General features: G+C 33.5%; 1 protein-coding gene across 1 annotated transcript; it reads right to left on the bottom strand.

The window, feature by feature from the left end:
* Window positions 1-687: 687 nt before the first annotated feature.
* LOC105343475 (calsyntenin-1) lies at window positions 688-19045 on the bottom strand. The gene is made up of 17 exons (XM_011450870.4): window positions 18863-19045; window positions 15361-15510; window positions 13567-13759; window positions 10299-10507; window positions 9687-9833; window positions 8947-9138; window positions 7374-7640; window positions 6962-7146; window positions 6403-6532; window positions 6091-6245; window positions 5761-5912; window positions 5345-5646; window positions 5014-5190; window positions 4749-4894; window positions 4488-4611; window positions 3080-3267; window positions 688-2763 (listed from the first exon to the last, which is right to left on the bottom strand). The coding sequence occupies exons 1-17, from the start codon at window positions 18927-18929 to the stop codon at window positions 2611-2613; spliced, it is 2937 nt and encodes a 978-aa protein (XP_011449172.3). The 5' UTR covers window positions 18930-19045; the 3' UTR covers window positions 688-2610.
* Between the last annotated feature and the right edge of the window lie 218 nt (window positions 19046-19263).

A 19263-nucleotide genomic window follows, 5' to 3' on the forward strand; every position in this document is an offset into this window, starting at 1 on the left:
TTTTTGAAACATAGCAAAGTTTTAAGACTTTAAAGGCAGTTAAGCCCAATTGCTATGTGTACCATCCTAATATTTCCAAATTTTTCAATGTTTGCCACATGTATGCAGCTGTTCTTTTATACATTGTAAAAAAAAAAAGCGGACATGCAGGCAAACCCTTCAACCTGGATAAAGTCTTCTTGTCAAATTCTTTGAAAAGAATTTCTAACGGTAGTTCAGTAACTCTAAAATCTAGGAATTATTCATTTAAATATACATGTATCGCAGAAACTGCGCTCATTGGTACAATGGAGAACAACAATTTACAATTGAAGGTCCGACTCACCAGTTCAACATTTCAGAATCTAATTTACACTAACTTAATAGCCAGAACAATGTTGACAAAGCAAGTATCTTAAAGCTTGAACTTTGTAAAACACCTGCCGTAAATAATCTGCCCGAGGCTTTTGTTCATATCTACTGAATTAAATTTTTGAAAATCATACACCTTATTTTCATTGCACATTGCATATTTTTCCCCTTTTGGACTTGTAATTACTTCATAAGGATCATGCTTTTTATTCTAATAAAGTAATTTTCTGCTGACTTGAGACACTATTTCAAGGTGTAGTGATCGATCGAGCCACCTTAATACTGACTACAGATGTCAGCCATGTAAACTGTTGATGAATAAATCAGACAAACATGTAAATGATAGCCTGTTTTTATTTATAAAAATGATACACACTACATGCCTTTTTCACCATATCGCCAAAGTAACAAATGTTTTCACTGTGTACATAACTTAAGTTTGTGTCAATTCTGATTCAAAATTGTTCAAACAGCCAATTACAAAATGTGATGTTTAAAAAAATCCCAATATTTCAAAAGTTACAAGTTATATGCAACATAAAAGCCTAATTTACAAAGATATGAAAATAAGCAACAATAATGCCGGATTAATATGAAACTAAAAATGCCCATTACACTTTATGATGTATCGGTTCATCCAAAATTGCAAAACTTGAATTATTATGCAAAAGAAATTATTTTTTTTCCCCCTAATTTACTTTCAACCAAGCTATACACATAGAAATCAAAAATATTTATACATGCATTGGGTCTTATATGGAATGAAGAAACTTTGTCATGCTTTTTTATATACATTGATCTTGCTAACATAAGACTAACTGAATGAATGTCAATATGGAATGAGAAGATCGAAGGAAAAAAAAATCAATCAAAACTTTCTTTAATGGAATGGACAAGATCCTCTTGAAACCCAGCTTCAACAACCAAAAAACTCTCCCAATATTTATGTATCTTCTAACTGCTGTCAGTTCATCTACTTACATGCATGTCCAGTGAGGTAAAGAGAATAATTTCCATATCTTTTAATTTAATAATGTTTTTCAACAGGTAGTAAAAAAAGAATTCATGGCATATACTCTGCATTAAAAAAAGAGAAATAATTTTTTCTTTCTGACAAAAATTTAGCCATGATGACTGAAAACTACATGTATAAACAAACTCAGAATCATTGTTTACAACTGTTTTCAGGGAATCAATTTCTAATGATACAAGGAAAATATGTTATACAATGTATAGAAAATACTTTGTTGAGATTGCTTTGCTATGCATGGAAAAGACAATTTTTTTTTTGTTTACAAACATTATTAGTCACAACACATATTGTTACATAACCTACAGGGTAGCCCTGCTGTGTAAAATTCCTAAAGTTAATGTACATGTACTTAGTAAGTTAAAATAAATATGAAAGGTGTATAAACTATCAATTACTGACCTATAAATAAAATGGAATGTTGTAAAAAGTGATTCTTTAAAGTTAAACTCAAAATAAGAAAATATGATATATTCTTTGTTTTAAGGATTCAAAAAATTATTCACATCCAGTTCTTTAATGATATATATACATTTTTATTATAAATTCTATATACACAAATTCACAACTCTTGAATCAAAAAAAAAAAAAAAAAAAGGATAAAAAGTGTGGGGAGAAAAAGAGTAAAAAAATAAATGAGTAAAAGATCCTATGATTACAACTGATAAAATCTTAAAAAGAAAAAAAAATCAAAGTGTATGCCAAAACAGTACATTCCTTTATACTTCACCTGCGTAAAAGAAAAAGTCTGTGAGGGGAAAAAGTACTCCTTATGTTAAATAACAGCACCATACAGAGTAAAACACAACACGTAAAATGACATAAAGAGAGCCTAGACATTAAAGCATCAAAACTTCACCATAGCAACTAAACCCTACCAACGGGGATGTAATTGATATGATTTTTTTTTTCTTAGGTACCAGCAAAAATCTTAACAACAGCTCCAGTCAACAATTTAGAAAAAAAAACATGAGAATATTTTTTTACCATATTATTGGTAATTTCTACTGTGAATGATGTGATTATAATCAAATTTAAATACAATTAAAGAAAAAATATGACTCCATAAAATTCGAAAATGCCACTAATAAAACATTTCTTTTCTTCTCTCTAAACATTGCAACAAAATGTTTTAACTCGGTGGGATTCATTTAAGTTCAGTTACGAAAAGAAAAAACCCAAAAATACCAAGTTCGTTCAATGATAATGTTTGATTTTTTTGTAGCTCCTTAGATTGAATTGTCCCACTCCAATTCTTTTTTGGGCACCGTCTCTTCATCCGAAGATTCATCGTCTTCATCATCGTGATAGCTGCTACAGTCATCTTCTGAGTCACTGTCATCTCGCATGGATTTGCCGACACCATCATCATAATCGAAAACCTGAAAACACAAGGAAATTGACAAACTTAAACAAAAAAATACACAGTACTGTAGCTAAATTTTGTTTCTTTTGAAGCTTAAATATGTGAATTAATACAAAGGCATATTCCATGCCAACATCAGAGATTTATTAAATACAACGCGACATAAAAAATCCCAAGAAACTACACTGTATATACACATCTATTTTCGCATTTTATTACTGCCAGGGAATTTACAGAATTTATTCCAGATCTAGAAGTCTGAAAATCAGGGATATACAATGTACGTAGTCAAGTATCCATAAGATGTAGAATTTGACATGGATAATACTCACATGAAGGGGTTGGGTCTCCTGTTCCATGGGATTGACGGTGATGTTCATATCGTTGTCCCACTCCATCTCTGGCTCCACCTGCACCACCTGTGTCCGTCTGTGGGCAGCGCGGATCCTGATAACCCCAAGGATTATCATGAACAGAAGGAAACCAACACACACAACAATGATGGCTATCATACCTACATCTGTATACACAAGAGGAAAAATTTGTCAAACATTAAGCCATATTTAACTGGAGGTACTGTGAGCAAGCTCACAATTGATACCCCCCGCTAAGATAAAAATCATAATGCGTGTATTTTTCTAATTATAGAAAATATTGGATGAATCTATTTCACCGTCCATTTTCTATAAATAACAACTGCTCTATTTTTTTTTTAAACTATTGGTCATAAGCAATATTTGTGTGAAGTAAGAACATTCAATGCTTCTCCATAAGAAAAATAATGACCGGACACAAATTTTGCACTTTTTCTGCCAGTGACCTTGACCTTGGGTCAAGGTCAGGACACACCTTTTGGTCCTAAGCAATATTTGTGTGAAGTTAGAACATTCAATGCTTCTCCATAAGAAAGATAATGACCGGACACGAATTTTGCACTATTTTTCCTAACGACCTTGACCTTGCCCAAATGACCTTGGATAAAAGTCATGGCACAACCTTAGGTCATAAGCAATCTTTGTGTGGATAAAGGACTGGCAATGTTTCTCCATTAGAAAGATATGGACCGGACACAAATTTTGCACTTTTTCTGCCAGTGACCTTGACCTTGCCCAAATGACCTTGGGTCAAGGTCATGACACACCTTTAGGTCATAAGCAATCCGTGTGAAGTAAGAACTTCCAATAATTCTCCATAAGAAAGATATGGACCGAACACGTATTTTGTATTTTTTCAGCCAGTGACCTTGACCTTGCCCAAATGACCTTGGATCAAGGTCATGACACACCCTTAGGTCATAAGCAATCTTTGTGTGAAGTAAGAACTTCCAATGTTTCTCCATAAGAAAGATATGGACCGGACACGGATTTTGTATTTTTTCTGCCAGTGACCTTGACCTTGCCCAAATGACATTGGGTCAAGGTCATGACACATCCTTAGGTCATAAGCAATCTTTGTGTGAAGTAAGAACTTCCAATGTTTCTCTATAAGAAAGATATGGACCGGACACGATTGCACAGACAGACGGACAGACGGATGGACAGACGGACAGACGGACAAGGTGATTCCTATATACCCCCCCAAACTTCGTTTGCGGGGGGTATAAATATGCAAAGATTTTAATTCTTGACAGAGATTCATTCTTTGTATGGAGGTTATTCGAGAAAGCCTCTACATGTAATTATGAAACCAAAGAGGGTTTCTTCTCGACAGTGCCCACATTGGCTGTACTGTGTTACTTACTGGGAGAAGCTGATCCAATAGCCATGTTGCTGGTACCACTCACGGAGGGAAGTTGGATGTGCTGAACAGCTTGCTGAGCTCTCATGGGAAGCACCACATTGTTCTCCTCATGGCTCTTCATGATCTGCATCAATATCAAAGTTTATATAGTAATTATCATAAAAGATACATACTGGTAATTATTGCATTAATTTTTCTACCTCTCGCTCAAAAGATGATTTTGTCATCAGTGAAAGAAGTTGTAAATGTATGTTTACATACCTTGACATCCATAACATTGCTGCTGAAACGACCATTTTGCGAAGAGCAAGACAGATGGAAGCTGCGGTCCCTGAAGGCTGTATCCTTCTCATGGACATAGCGTATTCCCCTCAGCACCAAAATGTAGTTCTCAATGTTATCAGCATCTGAAAGGTGTGATTGTGTTTACAAGGTAATCTACATCCATTCAAAACAAAGAAATTTACATAGATTTACTGGTAATTAATTAATTTTTTTTTAACTCGGTCTTGAAAACTACACTCACTCGAGATCACCAGTCCTTCCCTGGTCTGAGTGCCCTCGATCTTCATGTTGAACTCGTTCATGATCATGGTGGGCAGTTCCAGCCTCTCATGCAGCAGGTCCAGGGTAGGCTCTGCTTTCACTGTGCACGAGTCCAGGAGAATAAACTGGGCATCAGATACCTTGCTTGTAGTGTCCTCTACAACAGGAATAAAAAATTTTAATAAACATTAGAGCAAAAATAAAAGAACTGAGAAAACTGAAAATCATATCATTCCATATTATCAAAATTTTACTGGAATTTATGTTTGAAAAGTGCAAGAAAAAAAATCTGTTTTTAATAGAGTCCTCACGTTTTGCCTTCTTCTTTTCCAACTTCAACTGCAGTTTTTCTTCCTTGCCGAGCTCAATGTTATGGTCACCATCTCCTTGAATCTCGTCCTTTCCAAGAATATGGTTCACCTTGCCCTCTGTGTTCTCAACAGCGAAATCTACAGAAATATTGATGTCCTCGAAAATGGGTACCCCAGCCTTCAGCTTGTCAACGGTGCTACTGAGGGTGGATCTACCCCGGATGGTGATGGAGGGCTCAGCTGCTGGCCTGACCAGGATATAGCTTTGAACCACTGGGAGGAATATCTCGGTCGATCCACAACTGAAATTGACAATTACGGATGAAAGTTCAACACAATAAGACGACCAGTACAAGAGAATAAGTTTATGCAGTATTATGTTTCATGAAGATGTTAAAAAAATATGATAGACTTACTGAATTGCAGTTGTCACTGTGAGATTTCTTCGGCCAGGGGTGGGGAATTTCCTGCTGTTGATGTAGTGTACTTCCCTCAATAAAGCCTGTACTTCAGATGCATTTTTACTCTGAATTCTGAAGTCTGTCATTTCTCTATTGAAGCTTACAGTCTGAAAGGAAAAACAATTCAAACATTAGCATAACTACGTAATGTACTCCTACAATTTTTGGTCTAATATTCAATTAAACATATTCAATTAACAAATATCAATAAAGCAGATAAGAAAATTCTGCATCACACTAAAAGTATTTATAAATTAGACATGACAGTCAGAGAGAACAACTTACTGTTCCACTGTGCATGGCACTGAGAGCACTGAAGTCCAAGTTTTCCTGGCAGTTGTTCAGACACCTGATCACTCTTTCACTCTCCGTCTTGCCCTTCAAGACGGACAGACCAGCCAGGTAACCACGGAAATAGTGGTTGAATTTATGATGACCACCTGATTAAAAAAAAATGTTTTTCATTAATACAGATGAAAAATAAAATTGAAGTGTTTATTTCTATATCTTAATCCTGGATGAAATTAGTTGTCCAGGTCCAATCAAGGGGATAAATGTACTAATTCAATAATGAGCGATGTGATGTTGAGTACACACCTTCCCAGCATGCTCCAACTATAAGTTTGGTGTCCTGAACTTTGTTGGTCTTGTGGAGAGGCCAGTCATCAACAACCTCTGAGTTGTCATCGTCCGGAATAACCATGTTACCATCCACGTAAAGCTGGACCTACAACACACAGACAAGGATGAAATGCTGAAACTTCAAGTTTATACATATACTATTATATCTTGTATAAAACTTGTACTCTTGTAACATCCAATTCTAAAGAATGAACTTAAAAACTAATTAGGAGAATTGTTCTCTGACAGGTACTCATCAGACAGTTTACTACCATTCCAAAGAAACAAACTGAGCCATTAAAAGTAACTATACCCAGTCATATTTGTTCATCTCTTTAGTGTTTCAAGATTTTACAACTGGTTCAATGTAAATGTATTATTTTCAAGGACAGCAAAAAAAAAAAAATTAAAATAGAGCCATGGTAATTTTCATGAATTGATGACAAGAATTATCTTAAGTCTTCAGAATATGATGAGAAACTGATAGAGCAATTATCGTCTGTAGAGGAAGTGTAAGACCTGTAATGACACTAACGTGTGGGAAATTCATGCTGATGGCATAATGATGCCACTCATCTCTCTGATTGATTTCCGGGATTTTCCATCTCCATTCCGCCGGCTTGAAGACCTCCATATCCGAGGCGTCCTCTGCCTCCCTACGCAGCAGGAGAACCAGTTTATCTCCGTGTACGAACAGGGAATAATGATGACGGTTCATGTCTGTATTAAGCACACCGAAAAAAAAATCAATTTTTTTTTTAAATCACATCTGTGACTTTCCTTCATAATCAAATCTATCTGAACTTGAAAATAATAAATATCTATCAATAAAACTTTTCAATCTTAGCTTGTAAACTGAAAAGATCTTTTTACAAAACATCAACAAATATAACACTTGTTCAAGCCTGATTTTCCAGACAAGAGCCTTGAATTATGTCGATACTTACTCTCCCCATCAGACATGCACAGGATGTGCTCCTTGCGATACTTCTTGTCCTTCAGCTCTGCGTGCTCGTGCTTCATCCAGGTCATAATGGTGAAGTGTTTGCGCAGCGTGTGGTTGAAGCGGTTTTCTGGGACCTCCACAGCGTTGCTCTCGCCGTCAAAGTAGAACACCTGGTCACTCTCCTTGCCGTCGTCGGTGGGTAGGTACTGGGTCCAGGAAGTGGTGAGACTGGGGGAGGGAAGGAGGTCCACACTACGGTCATTGGCACCTGACAAAATAAAACAAAATTAAACTGCACTATTAATACAGTTGAAATTGGTTACCTGTAAAAAAAAAATCAATCTCACATAATAATTGTACAGAATAATAACATTGTTATAGCAAACCCAAGTTAATAAATTCATGCTTACAGCAAAGTCAGTTTCATTATTAATTTTTTTTTTATTCTAGAATTCTTTTATAATCTATTCGGATATAACAAATAATAGTTATTAGGAATCAAAATTGCCAGTTCTTTGGTGTTCAAAAAATATCACTTTGTTAAATCGTGCTGTAATGTAACAAAGATTTTTTTTTTTTATGTTTCCATTAAAACCTAGAGGATTGCAAAATTTCACAGATGCCAGAATAAGTAACTGGTAATCTTTTTTCATGCAAAATGAAATTCTATATTCTGAGATATCCAATTTCCATCCCAATCCAGTACACGGAAAAAAACAAAAAAAAAAAAAAACTTGTTTACATAATCTTTATAATAAAAAGATTAAAATTCTGAGATACCTCTGAAATATTGATGATACAGAAATATTCTTAATAAACACAGATTCATATTTACTGCGTAAAAATTTCCATTACCTATCAAGAGTATCCCCATGGGATAGACTTGCCATACTGCTATCAATTTATTGACATGTAAATATGATATCAAAAATTATTTATTAATAAGCAGAAAAATTCTGCACCTGAGAGGGTGCCACATCAAACACATATTACTAAATGTTATCCCTGGGTAAATATGACATATAGTAAAATCAATCATCATTGGAATGGTACGTAAAAGAAAAATAATGATTGGATTGCTAATATATAATCTTGTTTAAATCAGCTTTTGTTGTAGACTTGGCTTTGATGGTGTTGACAATGTATTAAGAATCTCATATTTCACTGGGCGTCTATGATCTTGTAGATTTGAAAATTAATTAGTGCTATTTGAGAAAAATATGCAGTTGAAGAAAACAATATAAAGTATAAACAAGGTAAAAAGGTGAAAACCTGGTGTGAATTATCTGCCAAGGACAATATACAAGTCATTGAGAGCATTCATTAATAAGAATTTTTGAATGTGCTATAGACATATAAAACTATTAAATTTTTTGTCAATGGAGAGCATTCATTAATAAGAATTTTTGAATGTGCTATAGACATAAAAAATTATTCAATTTTTTTTGCAATGACTTTAAAAAAAAATAAAAAAAATGTTTAAAGAAAATTGGTTAAATACAGGTATTTAAGATTTAGAGTCAGTTGTTGCAAAAAAAAAGTACATTGTATTAAATATTATACAAGAAGCTTACCACACAGTTTCCTCTGTGAGGTAATGGAGTAGGTATCCCTATCACAGCCTTTGCCGATGTGTTTGGTGGCCAGTTGCATTTGGAGGGTCACCTGGTCAGGGACACAGGTGTGGTCACACCACTGGAGGCTGGCCCCGGAGGCCACCTTCTGTTTACCACTGTTGGCCAGATACTGTATTTGTTCTGGGAAATCTAGCAAGACAATTAAACAGAGAGGATACTTTTAAGTCAATGGGGAAAATTAGTGTTGTGGTAAAATGATCAAGAGAGAAAAAAAGAAGGTACTGATAAATACTTAGGTTAACATCTAATTAATTTCAAATTTTCATTACTTTCAGCTCTTTTCTAAATACTGCCACCCCCCCCCCCCCCCCCCTTCCCCTTTCCTATAATCCGTTTAAACAAAGTTTTAAACAAAATTCTACTACTAAAAATCTCATTTTTATCTCATTTTTTTTTCATTTATGACATTCATTTCCTTTTGGAACACAAGATTACTTTGATTCTAAATAATCCTCTCCCTAGGATTTTAATTTAATCTTGATCCTCTTTTGTTACTCTACAGGTCATACTTATCAACTTTATCTTCAGTAGTCTCGCTTGTATAATCATTACATATTAAACAGCAGTGGGCCTAATCCTAATCTGGTCTAGGTACAAGCTCAACAGGGTTAAAGTTTTCAATCTATAAAAACTGCTTCCTATACAGCTGTATTATCTGTCTTGTTTTTTCCCCTTACTTGTCCACTGTGGCCTGCATTTCTCTTTGACCAAGATGTTGACAAATACTGCCTTGGATGGTTTGCCTCCACAGTCCTGGGCGATGATTTTCAAAATAAAATTGTGTCTGTCCTTGTAATAGACTTTCTGTGTGTTTCTAATGTTTCCTAGAATCAACAAAAAAAAATTTCAAAGTTGCATTTGGTATTTCATACTTTATTTCACACTGTCTATGATGTTGGCATTAATATTTAAATTTTCATTCCACATGGCATTTCAAACTGTTTTTGATGTTAATGTGAAGTTACATATACAGTAAAAAAAATAGCTCAGGATCTCCACTTAGTCAATATATTTTCATTTGAAAATATTATTGAACGGCAGTTTTACATGTAATAATTAAAATGTCCTTTCCAAACACACATGGTGACATTTAGTTTTTAATTCTACTAAAATTCATACCCATTAACACATCAGAAATATTCATTTTGCCTCACAATCAAATGATTAAGCCATGCAAGCCTTTACTGTAACATTAATTTTTAAGATTCTGAGGAGATTGAATTTTTAATTCAACGTTGTGACATGGCAGATATACATGTACCATGGTATTCTATACAAAACAAACCCACCATTTTTATCAATGGTAAATGGCACATATGGATTCTTTATTTCGTAGTCACAAATTTCCTTGAACTGCTTTGACCTGTCTTTGTCGTGGGCGTGCAAGGTCATCAAGGGGTCATACAATCTATCCTCCTCCATATCCACCTCATAGTCAGGCTTATCGAAAGTTGGCGCGAAGCGGTCAACATCTTCAATGTGGATGAAAATTATAGCTCTGGAAAAAAATGGAAGAAGTCAAGAAATCTGATCAGCAATAATGAACACCAAAGGTTGGGGGGTTTTCCTCCAAAGATTTAAGATAAATTCAATGTTTAATGCAAAGTTCATCTAAAGAATACACGGTAGGTAAAACTGTTTTCTACAAAATAGATAAGATATTAAACCTTAAATTCACATTTCAATATCTGTTACTATGGATACTATTCTACTGAACATGATACTTTGTAATAAATATACTGTCTCTAATAAGTCTGGCACCAAAAAGATTTGCATCATGTCATATAACGTGATATAATTTTCTTATTTTTGCTATATTTTACATAAATATATCATCAAAAAGATTTGCATTATGTCGTAAGATAAATGATATTATTTGTTACATTAGCTATTTTATAATATAGATAAAAATGTTATTGTATCACATATCCATATTATTACATCAAATGCATTGTTCCTGAATTTTCAACAGTATTTTTGTCCTGTGAAGGTTCATATCCTGTAAAACTCTGATTTGAGCAAGAAATTCCATGTTTTACCCTTATCACCAATCAGTCCCTATATCGCAAATCAATTTCCACATGTTTTATAATGGGTAGAATTTTTCCCTTGGTATTATTTCCCTCCCCCTTAACCCAATATCATCAAAAAGATTCCAGCCATTCCATTCACTCTATCTGCTGACAAGGAACATGATGCAGTAGCTCCATTTTCACCAAATTGACCACCCCCCCCCCCCCCCACTCCCGAGTCATGTTCTGATATTGGCTGCCTAAAACCCTCGTTTTTCATTTTCTCGCTATTGACTGCGTTATTGACCCCTCTATCAGCTGTGTATCCTCTGCTCAGACAAATTTTATTGCCTTTCTATCTTCTGGCCATAGAATCGATACCAAACCAATACAATGTAGTAAAGTATTCACTTCACACCATAAATACACAAAAATAATTATAATTGGTGAGGAAAGTGTCTGGGCTATTCCAGCCATACGCCGTCCCTGCTTCCGATTAGGAACTACTTAGGCAGCCTTCTTGTCAGATGTTTACGAGCCCACATGCTTATAAGTCTCAATTCTGTCTGATTAATTCAGTTGTCTACTTATAAACACAATTCTTTTCTCCTCTTCTCTCAAATTCAATAATTTACTACGCATCAGTATAGAGGTTAGAAGATCAATGTCATGCATTGGTTATACCAAATTTGTAACTAAATTACAAAAGACCACATTGACTGCTTGGTACTTTTACATGTATCCAAGTTTTAATGAAAATTTTTTTTTTTTAGCGATAACGGGTAATAGTTTTTCCCCAAGCAAAACGCACACTTAAAATGACAAAAATTTTTAAAGTGAAGCTCATTAATAAAAATATTACTATAAAAGTACCATATCTCTAACATGGTATAATACTACATGTATATGTACCTGTACTATATGCACTGTATCAAAAGAAGCTTTTGAATGAACAAAGAGATCGAATGGATTGTTCTAGCAGATGGGGGACTGATTTCAATTTTTAAAAAAAAATGTATTAAACTCATTTATGCTTCCTAACTAAAAAGTTATTCACAGCTATAATCTTAGTCTATAAGTAAGGGAAGGGAAAGCCCTACATTAAAATACATGTGTTTGCTGCATACAATACATGTACATGTACTTGTGTTCCTAAATAGTGATAGATATGCCCTCCTAATAACTCTTTCTGCGGAAACTTTACCAGCATGCAAGGATATAGACAGCGTAAATATGATATATTCATCATGATCACGATTTGGAAGACCTATAGAGCTGCATTAAGTTTCATGAAACTTGACATCCAAATTGATTCTCTACCAGTGGGGAAAGGAAACCTCTGATGAACACCGGACTTGATCAACTTTCCTATCTGCCATCAAAAATCAATAGCAGCTTTCTGTAGAACTGAATTCTTTTTCACTCTAAATGACCATCCTTCTAATTTCTTGTGAAAAAAACCTGCCTTTCTTTTTTCAGTTTTTATGTAGTTTCCCAAGTCAGCTTGTATTAAATGGGCCTTATTAAACAGAGCAGCTAGTTCCCCAGTGAGAAATCAATCTGTTGCTAGCTTACTATTTTACTGGAAATCAATGGAAAACAAACAAGTGAAAAATAGGCATATTTTTTCATGGGGGGTTAATGTACATGTATGTATTTGCATGCACAAAAATACTACATCTATGGCAGACATCCTGCATAATTCATTTTAAGCTTGAACTAATTTTTTTCTTTAAATTTAACTTTTACTAAAGAAATGTAATAAAAGGTATTCTACAATGTATGTGTGAAATATCTGTAATTTTCGTCATTCAAAATGTCATTTGGAACAATTTTTTCTAATAACTTACATAAATTACTATAATTTACACCGCCGTACTTTAAACCTTTATCGGTCAATGTACGATACCGGTAGATGACTCTATTTAACAGTAAAAACATTCCATTGTGTCAGTCTCTCCGACATTTGACAGTGCAAAAAGATTTGAGTTTCCCAGTTAATTTGATCAATGACGGGAAATCTGTCGTTTTATTGCCTGGAAATTGACAATTGTTCATTTGATTACATAGAAGGACTCCAGAAGGCTGAATCAATACAACACAACAGCCAAGCCAATGGTCAGTCCTTGTGTCCATGCACGCATACAGGAGAAAAATAAAACCTGACACTCTTCAAATATTGATATACCCCCAACTCAGGAAATATTTCAGATCGTTTTCAAGTCTATGATAAAAACATTTTAAAGGTCAACCAATGGGGGGCACTAACAAATATAATTTGGGTTTTTTTTCTAACTGCAATAATCACATAATATCTTCTGCATAAAATTCCATCAGGGTTTATCAGTCTAATGCATTTTCAGGGGTATGATTCATTATTTAGCTTTTAAAATCTTGGCTATTGTGAACATTTTTATCAAATAGTCAAGGTACATGTACCATGAGGTATCATCTTCTCCAAAAATGGAAAATTTCAGTTGTCAAAAAGTTTTTGTTTGTTCTTCATACACCTGGCTAATGGACTGTGAAGACCAACTTGAATTACCTGTTTGATTCGCGGGCAGGTTGTCCACAATCGTATGCAATTACGGAGAACTTGTAGCGTTTCCGCTTTTCGAATGAGACCTTTCGACCTTCAGCCACTTTCACCTGTGCCTCCCCAGTGGTTCTGTCTAGCAGTTCCACTGTAAATGGAATGTTTTTGCGAGGGGAAATAACTCTGTATCCACATATAAATCCTACAATTAAAAAAAATTTTTTTTTTCAAAAACAAATAAAATCATGACATCTTCTATTACATGAATAACTGAAATTCCATTTGGGTGTTTTGCATTTCATGCATGCACATAAAAATTAAGAGTTTTTTTTAAATTTTTCTTATTTTTTCCTATGAAGAAACTATACAGGCGCCATGACAGCAGGCGAACATAAATCACTTGCACTAATTTACATAAATACATTGGCACAGATATGATTCGAAAAATTTTAAGAATTCTGCCTGAACAAAACTAATGGAATGCACATCATGATTGCAATAAACTCATTAAACTTCTCAAAAATTCGTTCAACTAGATCTGCAATGCATGGCTCCAGGTTATCATTGCGACTTTGTAAACTTACAAATTATGAAGCCAAGAACATTATTTAAAGCCTCATCAACTGTCCAGAAGTCATTATGCATGAAATTACTTCTGGCCCACTTCAAAGACATTTATTCAAAATATGACTAAATATCTGTTTCTGGTATGATCTTAATTTAAAAAGCCATGCATTACTAGTATATATCCTTAAGGGGCAAATATGAATAATTGGCCAAATTAAAGTTGAGATTTTTACAATATAACCTTTATAAAAACTTTATATTTACAGAAAAAGCTTTTAAATGGGCAAAGGCAACTTTTAATATGATAACTGGTAAACAATTTCAGAGAACAATAAAATAAAATTCTTTGTGATAAAAATAGGAGAATACTGGTGTTACTTATATATCATTCAGTTCTCTCATTTTAGTATTCTGTATATTTAATGTTTACATATAAACAACAAAAAAAACAAGCTCTGTATCTCGCTTGTAACTTGACTTCTGATGTTTAAACTTTGGTCAAGCATTCAAGACAACCACATTTATCATTCTAGAGATTTAACAAGGAGAAATAAAATAAAATTTTTTAAAAATTTTGAGCTTTAATCAAGTCTCTTTCCTAAGTGAAATATTGCGAAGTCAATTAAGTACAACAACACACTTCTAGCTTTACAAAAATTTTTACCAATACTTATATCAAATCAATTCTGAACACGATTCTAGAGGGGTTAAAGCAAAACATTTAACCATAGATTCCAAAAACTGCAATGTACCAACAAGTTACTGCATTATCTAAGTGCATATTTGGTTTGGGAAGGGGAAAATGTAAAAAACATCAAAAATCAATACAGCCCCAGTGTTGCCTATTCTCTAGACATTTACAGAGCGGAGCAAATTTGGCTTCAACAGGTCATTAGCTCACAAAACTTTAAAAGCCTAAATGACATTTACTGAAAGCAGGCAAAATGGCCTGAACTTTGTGTTAACTTGTAATCAAATCATTGCTCACATATTATTATGGTCTTGACTGAAATCTAACACTGGTGTGGGGAACAATTTTTTTTTATATAGCTTTAATAGTGTTTTTTTTAAAAACAAGTTACAAAACTGAAATGCCACTGAGCAACAAAATCAATACCTTAGTAATACCTGATATGATATCAATAAGAATTTAAAGTGTGAAGGAAAAAAAAAAACTCCAACAGATTTTAATATTTGCAGATAGCATGGGCTCAAGATGAGCTGTCAATCACTTACTTGCCCCTCCCTGTACATCCTGGTCTGTAGCTTTCAGTGGCTGGTCGAGTTGGACTACCCGACTTCCTTCTGTGACGTTTCCATGAAAGACTGGAAGTCCCCTGCCATTCTTTAACTTTGAGTTTATCACTGGATCATGTGAATTAGGCTCTGAAGAAGGAAATAAAAACTGCTATTTTGGAAAACTTGTATAATGTAGCTACCTATTAATAATTATACTGCATTGATGCAGGTTTTACCCAACATAAAGGATTTTAAAAATAAAATAGTATTAATTCTTCTCAAAATAAGTCTACTTCCTCTTTCTTAAACACTAAGTCACTTTTATCACAGAAAATAAGGATTCAGAATATGAACTTAATTGGGACAAAAAGACTCAGAAATGATTACAGTTTGTTAAAATTCAACAGATCTTCATTAAACTCCCCACAGTGTTACCGGGTATTCAAAATAACCCTCTCTTATAACCAGATAAAAAATCTGATTTAATACATGCCAAAATAATGAAAATTCAGTTGAAAATCAAAAATTAATATCAGTCCATCCAGAATGAGATATTGATATCTTAAGGTTTTTTTACAGGTTTTGTTGGTTTGGACATTGGATAATGATAAAGACATTCAATGATGGTGGATTTTACAGAAGAATTAGCATATGCAGCTGAATTTAATCCTTTCAATACCCAGATGACTCATGCAATCATTTTAAAGAAATATAATTTATGTGTCTCAACTTTAAGAATAAAAACTGGGGCAAAAGAATTTTGAAAACAGCATTTTGAATGGATTGCATCACATTCATCACAAGGCTAATTGGTATGCATGTGCACCTATGGCATTCTACATTTGCAGCATGAGAAAAGTATGCAATTCAAAAGATTTTTATGAAACTAGACTTAAAATGTAGCCCTATAAAAACAGGGAGGTTTATTTAGTTAACATAATGCTTTAAAAAAATTCAATGATTTCTTGAAAACGTTAAAAAAGATTATGATAATCTGAGAGAGCATCTTTTTTTAAATTGCAAGGTTTTAAAAAATATTAGATTTGATCAAACATCTCTACCGCTTCAAAAAAAAAACAACAATAAAAAAACAGTAATGCCAGCATCATTCTTTAATACCTAGCAAGTCATATTCATCTTGGAAAAAATGATTGTTAATTAGCATTTCAGTTTTAATTCAACATTTATTTTCTCAATTTGTCGAGGGGCATATTAACTATATTGTACATACATGTATAAAGCACACATTTAGTTCTACTTTACAGTGATGTTCATTCCAATTTATTTATCTAACACCTGTCTTTGGGATAAAACCTTCAATTAACAACAAATGGAAAAAACAAAGACATGCATATTAAGACACTCCTGAAAATGAACAAATGCCACATGCAGGTGCTAATTTATGTTTCTTGATCTTATGAATTTATCAAAACTCAAGTTTCTCGAGTAGCTAGCTAGCTAGGACAATCAACCCCCTCAAGACAAGAATTGTCAGACACAGAGTGACTGCATGGGCTGACTTCATTCATGAAATTTGTGTGTATTCCCTTCCCTGGGGGACTATTGTAGTCAGATACACAAAGGCCTTTGATAGATAGGACCATCCACCTACATACATTATGCGAACCTACCTAGAATCACCTATATAAGTATGACTCAGGGTTAGCAAGTACCACCAGGAATATTCTTTTACTCAGAATTATTAAATCTATTTGGGCATTTCTTGGTGCAACTTTAGTGAACAAAAAATGTCCTTTTAAATTAATTTTGAGTTCTATGTGTAATCATTGATAATCTTCCTAAATATTCAAAGGCAGGTAGGCTTTTTTTCTTCTCTCTGATGGTAACTGATAATAAAAATCTTTAAAATGACAAGCTACCAACATACAATGTTATATACCAAAGCATATCGTAAGGTTTCTATTCTATGCAGCTCTCATGACCAAAAAAAATAAATTAAGGTTCATTAATTCATCCTTATGAACTATAAATCAAGAGATATTCTTGTCTTAGATTCTTTTGTGACATACACAATTAAATCAATGGGGACATGTTATTTAATAGCAGACAAAGTCAAAATAATTATCAAGAAAATATTGATTTCCTTCTTGCGTGCCATGAGTTTTATATTGTCTCAAAACATAAAGAAATAAAGGAAAAGAAGAATTCTGAATAATAGAAGATCTACCAGTAAGATGTATTCCAGACATATAATACATCAGTAAATCATTATAATACTAACCAATTACATAAAAAGATCACAAATGTATGACCACTGACAAAATAATTTCCCTGGTTAATGAACCAATCAGTATACAGCACACAAGAAAAAAAAACCTGTACATCTACATGTATTTCCAAAAGATATTAGTGGTGTTGTTAACAAGGTTGCCCCTTTCTCTTTGATGTCTGACATAGATGCAATTGGATGTCTGTATCATATCTCCTATCTCCTGTCAGCTATCATTTCCCTAAACACTTACCAGACCCTGATCAGAGGTTTACAGAACACAGAAAGGTTAATGATTTACACATGATTGAGTGGTACATACAAATACTATGACTTTTGGTTACCCCCCCTCCCCCCCCCCCCCCCCAAAAAAAAAAAAAAAATTACCACCAAAAAGATACTTCTTGCTACTACATGTACATCCATACATGAAGCGGACAATACACTAAACTTTCTGTTTAAAAAAATAAATCAAATCAAACATACTATGGTAATTTTCAGTAAATATTTGCCAGCTGTGCTGTAAAAATTCGTTATTTTAAACTCGAAATGATTTATACATTTCATAGGAATAAAATAGTTTCACTTGTTGCAGTAAGATATATTGTTTAATATTTTACTACATATTTTATTGATTAATGTTATTGATTTTTTTTCTGCTTCTTGGAATGCAAACTGTCAAGTATCAATATTAATGATGTTCATAAAACAACCTACAATTTGTATATTCATTACACAGTAAATCAGAATATAGATGTCAATATTTCTTTTTGGTAATGTTTTGCACAAGTTCACATTTTCACAACAAAATTATATTCAGTATATCTGAGAAATTTTCGGAAAAACAATTTACTTATTTATTGTAAAGTATTCCTTTTACTCTAATAATTAATATGTTAATAAAATACCAATTTTTGCGAAAAAGTTAATCTTTTTGTGACAACACCTTGTTATACTATCTTCAAATCATGGTTAAAAGACCGGTTAATTCAACTAGATAATGTAAATAAAAAAACAATGAAAGATTGCTGGGAACTAAAATTACCCAATACTGAAATACTCAGGTTAAGCTAGTATTTTAGATTTTAATTAAAAAATAAGTATACACACCATCTTATATCTACAACCCGTTCCCAATCGTACGATGTAGGTCTTATATACAACGCATGAGGCACAAAATGATGAGCATTACATGCCCTGAAATTGACAACACACACTGCACTTCATTAAGCTAAGCGCACCTGTGTTTTCGGCCACATATTTACTCACCTGACATTCCAGATATAAAATCCATAAGAATAAGGGTTGCCCCTATAACCCATAGTGTCTTCATCATTTTATATTCTCGTAAAAACGAGAAACACTCTTGTTGTTGTCTTCAGTAGACTTTTTGTTGTGGCTTTCTAAGTAAAATGGCTGACGATTGATTCCATTATGCTAATGGTGACGTCAGGGTGAAGAGTATTTCCGGTTTTAGGCCTAATTCTAAAAATAACGTCATATAGATACCCGGGAAAATCCAAATCCAGAAAGTTTTCGCCAATAAGAATCAAAACAAAAATTAGGCTATTTTCTTGCAAAAATACAATAATTTCGTGCGATGAAAATAACTATATAGTGCATATAATTGCATTAAAATTTAAACTGAAAGCTGAATTTAGGGCCTATAA

This window comes from Magallana gigas, chromosome 3, assembly GCF_963853765.1.
Source record: "Magallana gigas chromosome 3, xbMagGiga1.1, whole genome shotgun sequence".
Lineage (NCBI taxonomy): Eukaryota > Metazoa > Mollusca > Bivalvia > Ostreida > Ostreidae > Magallana > Magallana gigas.